Here is a 5,207-nt window from a genome sequence, read left to right as displayed (position 1 = left end):
TATATATATATATATATATATATATATATATATATATATATATATATATATTGTATCCACAAAAGGTAAATATCACAATTTACTTTTGAAAAGAATTACACACCTTTTCCATGGAGTCTTATAAGTTCACGTAAAGCTGTCGCTGCCCCATGGCGTATTTCCCACTTCTGACTGAACAAGTCCTGACAGAGGCTCTCTGCAAAGGATTCCAATGGCCAATTTATGACGGAATCTGGCCAGCATCCAGTTATATCTGGAACGCCACTCGCTTGCTCGTTATATGCACTGGATGACTTAGATCCAGTGTCCGATGCGATAATTTCATCTAATAAGAGTTTCTTGACTGAAGGTTCAGTATCATCTGGCGATTGGACATTCGTCGAGTTCGCATGGTCTTCGCGATCGTCGGGTTCGCGTGAACGTTGCTTCGACACTGACTGACGTGCCTGTATCATTAAAGTTTGAATTATTAGTATTTTCATTGTGAACATTATTTATATAATATAAAACCATTACGCAAATATTTTCACAGTTTTCAAAGCATACGATTATTCATTGAAAACGCGATGCAATTAAAAAGAAGTACTGATTTTTAACAACAGTTGAAAAGTGCACAATACCTTGCGCTTTGCTCTATTCATTTCCCTCCTACTCAATCCTTCCGATTGTTTTAAAGTCTCATTCACGGGAATCGTAGTGACGTTTTTTGTGCAAGGTGATTGCACCGAAGTGAAATCCTCAATGTCAAACAAGTCGGCGGTAAAATTCATTAGACGTGGATGAAAACCTAGTTTTATAGCCAGGTTTTCCTTCTGATCGGGACCCGTCAGTTGCTCTCCTTCCGCAATAATCAGATCGTACTCACTGCCCTCGGACCCAGTGAGATGCGTACTACGAGCAAGAACTTTGCTCACATCGAAGTTTTCTAATTTCAATTTCGTAGAGGTCTTGCGTCTCACTACATCGTTACATTCGTCTGTTAATTTGAAAGACATGCGATCAAAACCAACTTAATTCTTCTCTCCCCTTCTTAAGAGAATACTTGAAAATACTTGAGAATACTTGAAAATTTTACTGACTAAATATTACATCAATAAAGATAAAAGGAAGAACAATATGAGTTTAATTTGCGGTTGTTCTGCGCTAATCGTTTATTTAACAAAATCTGATTTAAGAAAAAAGGAACATTTCGATCAATTTTATGGTCATCCTCAGACGCAGTTACAATACTGAAAACAAAGTGACGCAAACGCAATGGAGAATATACAAATTGCATGGTCAAAGAGTCAAATAGATGATTGTTAAAGTTTTCAGAATTTTAGATCCCAATGACTTTCCACAAGTAATTCATGATGAAACGGACATATCGGAGGTTGAAAGACCTCTTTTCTGCAGTTTTCTGCAAGTCGAACGTTGTTGACAAACGATAATGTGGAAAGTATCGCACATCAGGTTCGAGACCAAAAACAGCTGTAGTTATGAAAAGAGATACAAAGTCGAACTATAAATTAATCTTAATCTAATTCATTAGATCAATGAATGATCACAAATTAGACTTATATTGTCCTTTCTCCTTTTATCTTTATTGACTTTAATATGTGTAAGACCTCGTTTTATTTTATACTACATATTTTCAATCTTTTTCTGCAAAGTTTAAGTCGCATTTGCTGCACAGAACACAAAAGCTTTTACATAACGAAAATATGCGCGAAAATTAATTAGTATATTGCTCAATATGTGACGAAAACAATAAAAATTTTCAAAATTAACATTTCGAATCGTCAGTTAGCCTAAATATTTGCTTGATAGGTGTGTTTGTTTGCTCAGAAAAATTTCAGAGAACATTACTGTATCTTTAGAACTGAATTTGAAAACTTAAGAACATATAAAAAGTTTGTAAGATTTTTATACACGATATATCTGACACGAAATGACCAAAAGCACGTGTAAATTAGATCAAACTGAATAGAAAATGTTTCTACCATTTTTCAAAAAACCATAAAAATTTCGAGATATTAATGAAAAAAGATCGGTGAACTAACGTGCACGATGTACATGCGATCTTACCGAAAATGGCTGTAATTTGCAACTGTTTCTTAGCGACACGCATATGGCACTCGCGATACGTCGAGAAACAATTATCTACACGCCGCACGTCATTACTTCACCATCAGCTATCAGCTGATAGCCATTGTCGCAAAGAGGCAGTCGCACTTCATTTTAGACGAGACCGAGTTCGTTCCACGGCATCGTACGCACTGGTTCGCCAAACATTTTTTTATTAATATCTTGAAATTCTACATAATTATTTGAAAGACAGTGGAGGAATTTTTTGTTCAATTTGACTCAATCTATCTGTATATGTGCTTTTGGTTATCTTATGTCAGTCTATATATGCAAGTTTTCTGCTAAATATAGTAAAAAAAAGAACGCATATTTATATAAGATTCATATCTGCAAGATGTGCGAAAAAGTAGCATATCAAGAATTTGTTATCCACTTTGGTATTCTCTTGATTTTACATGCCTTCATCAGATACTGAGCTAATTCATTTTATTTTTGCACATACTTCCATTATATAGAAGCATTTTGTAATCAATACAATATAAATTTTGCAGAAAAGAAATCAGTATTTTGTTGATAAAATTTTCAAGTATGGAATTCCTTTAAAAACTTTTACTTATTACACATGTAAGAATATTACCAGGATCCCTTTTATTGATAGGATCTGGATTCCAAGGTGGAACTTGGGAAAGTATAGCTTGCACAGCATGAGCAGCAGATATTCGTGTATCCCATTGTGAAGATTTCAACAAGGTAGAAACTCTTGCTAACAAATGATGCAGATCATGAGGATGTAGTCTCTGTGCTTCTCCTAACTGTTGTGCAGCTGCTCGTTTGGTTGCCACATTTGTTCCAGTCTCCAACAGTATGAATAATCTATCCAATCTGTAAAAGCAAACATGTTAGAATGAGCAGACATTGTTACATGCAAAATGTAAATTACAGACATAAAAAATTCATTGTTAATCATTATTCGTACAACTTGTACAAAGTAATATCATACACTATAATATATGAAGCATCTACTATTATAAATTTCCTAGAAATTTGAGTTTGTGAGAATATTTCTTTCATTCATATAAGTGTTTCTATAAATATTTATATGTTCAAAATATTGTGTTGACATGAAACTCTTAGCGTTAGATTAAAGTATATATTGAGATTATACAATTTATTTCAACTTACCTTGATGTCATGATTGTGTGTAATATTATTGGGTAGATCACCTATGAATACCTGAAACCAAGAAATAACAGGCACTTACAAATTGTTATTGTTTGTATTGGTTATAAGTGTCCTCAGAAAGTATACAGTTGTGAATAGAAAAATTAACCACAATTTTCGAGATAAATTTGTGAATTCATCCATCTTGTCCAACTGGAGAAAAGATGAATTTATTTTTCAATGGGAGAATTTTCAATTCATTTCTCAATAGGATAATTCTCTCATTGGACCAGATGCAAAGTTTGCAAACTCGTCCCAAAAATTACAGACATATTTGTCTACGACTGTACACATGTATATGTTACAAATTGATACTAACACTATTGGGTAGTTTTTGGTAGTACTCAAACCATCGATCCTCCAGTTTTGCTATGGAACAAACTCAAGTTACCAACTGTGCAATATTAGTAAAGAACTTAAATCCTACAATTGCGCGAATTACCGATAGCTTTATTGTGTAAGGAACAAGTAGAACATATGGAGCATGTTATATAAATAATCCTCATACCGTGATGTGTTTGGTACATGATAATACATAACGTCGGAATAATGATGGGTGAATATCGAATACTTCCCTTTGGCTTCCCGCGAGGAGAGTTCGTGAAACATGATCTTTCAAAGGAATCAGGATCAAAGGAAAGAGGAATAGTATTGTAGCGATTGATCATCGAAGCTAGAGCACTTGAGCACGGTAGAGTAGCGCGGAGTTGCGAGAAGATGCGAAGAGAGAATGGGGTGGAGACGAGAGAGAAGAAAAAAGAGAGAGAGAGAGAGAGAGTCAGAGAGGTCTGGTGAGAACGCGTCTCGAAAGCATTGCGCGATATCGCGCGGCGGTACCACCACGACAGGGTGATGGACATGCGCGAGCCGATCGCGTGCGGCCCGTCGCAGGGGGACGCGCACGAAACCGCGCTCGAGCCTCGGACCGAGGCGCAATATGGACATAACGAGCGCGAGCCGATCGTCAAGAGTGACACTGGGTGACGTGTGTGTACCTGTTCTCTTTCTTGGGAAGCGTTCTCACTGCCTCGCACCAACATTAGCCAACCTGCATTGCCGTGTCCCAGCGTAGCACGTTCACGAAAGTCACATCACGCCGTGCGCGTCGCAAAACTACACATACGCTTGTCAAATATCTCGAAGAGAAACTCATGTTACAAGCATCAAATTTATACTGACAGCCATATTGCTGGTGAGCCTGAGTTTTGTCCCCTGATTTTGCTCCCATTGGCCGACAACGCGCATGTCACACGTCGGCCGGCCAATCACTAAAACCCCCGTTCAACGATCGTACGTAAGTGTATGTAACGCGTCTACTGTAGCTACTGAAGTTGCGCGGGGAGCATATTTCGTATTACGTGCGTACAGCGTCGAGCCAATGGCGGCGCCACCGGTGGCCCGATGAGTTTTTCATCTGCCGTCAATAACATCACATGCCGACAATTTCGCGATGATGCTCGTGTGATGGTATCGATAATGCAAGATATCTGGTGTGTCGGTTGACAACACGCCAGGATTTTGCCGAAGATTTTAAGATTATGGTCAAGCGGATTTTACGTCAAGTGTCGTTTATGTGATGCATATATGTATAGTCAAAGCGCAGGCGCTCCTAAGGCTGAGTCCCATGACATGTATTTTCCGCGTACCGCGTAACTAATAAATTGCGACGTTTTGTATTTCTGTTGGAACTTCTAAAAGAATAGAAAGATGCGATTGGTTACGCATTACGCGAAAATACGTACCATGGGACTCCACCCTAAAATTGACTGATGAATGCGCGTAACCAAACGTTTTAATCAAAGCTCAAAATAGTTTTCTGTTTCGGTTTTTAACTGGTGTTTTTGTCAATCTTAAAGCCCATTCTACAATTGCGTGAACGTGGTTGTAAGTGGTTGTAAGTGATTACGACAACCTATCAG

The 5,207-nt window shown here is 37.6% G+C and overlaps 1 protein-coding gene across 5 annotated transcripts in view; it reads right to left on the bottom strand.

Moving 5' to 3' along the window:
• LOC116847854 (TATA-binding protein-associated factor 172) overlaps window positions 1–4,556 on the bottom strand; it is a 22,352-nt gene extending 17,796 nt beyond the window's left edge. The window contains exons 1-6 of one of the 5 annotated variants that reach the window (XM_032823317.1): window positions 4,284–4,556; window positions 3,608–3,657; window positions 3,250–3,300; window positions 2,705–2,949; window positions 621–976; window positions 104–446 (exon numbers count right to left, since the gene is read on the bottom strand). In XM_032823317.1, the coding sequence (XP_032679208.1) occupies window positions 104–446; window positions 621–976; window positions 2,705–2,949; window positions 3,250–3,260 (955 nt within the window). In that variant the 5' untranslated portion in view covers window positions 3,261–3,300; window positions 3,608–3,657; window positions 4,284–4,556. Of the gene's footprint in view, window positions 1–103; window positions 447–620; window positions 977–2,704; window positions 2,950–3,249; window positions 3,301–3,607; window positions 3,658–3,730; window positions 4,166–4,283 lie in introns of those variants that run through there. The other 4 variants (XM_032823318.1, XM_032823319.1, XM_032823316.1 and 1 more) reach the window with 4 other exon arrangements.
• Between the last annotated feature and the right edge of the window lie 651 nt (window positions 4,557–5,207).

The sequence above is a fragment of the Odontomachus brunneus genome, unplaced genomic scaffold (genome assembly GCF_010583005.1).
Source record: "Odontomachus brunneus isolate Ranch 3 - 2012 unplaced genomic scaffold, Obru_v1 Obru_scaffold_084, whole genome shotgun sequence".
NCBI lineage: Eukaryota > Metazoa > Arthropoda > Insecta > Hymenoptera > Formicidae > Odontomachus > Odontomachus brunneus.
This window is presented reverse-complemented; position numbering and strand designations above follow the sequence as displayed.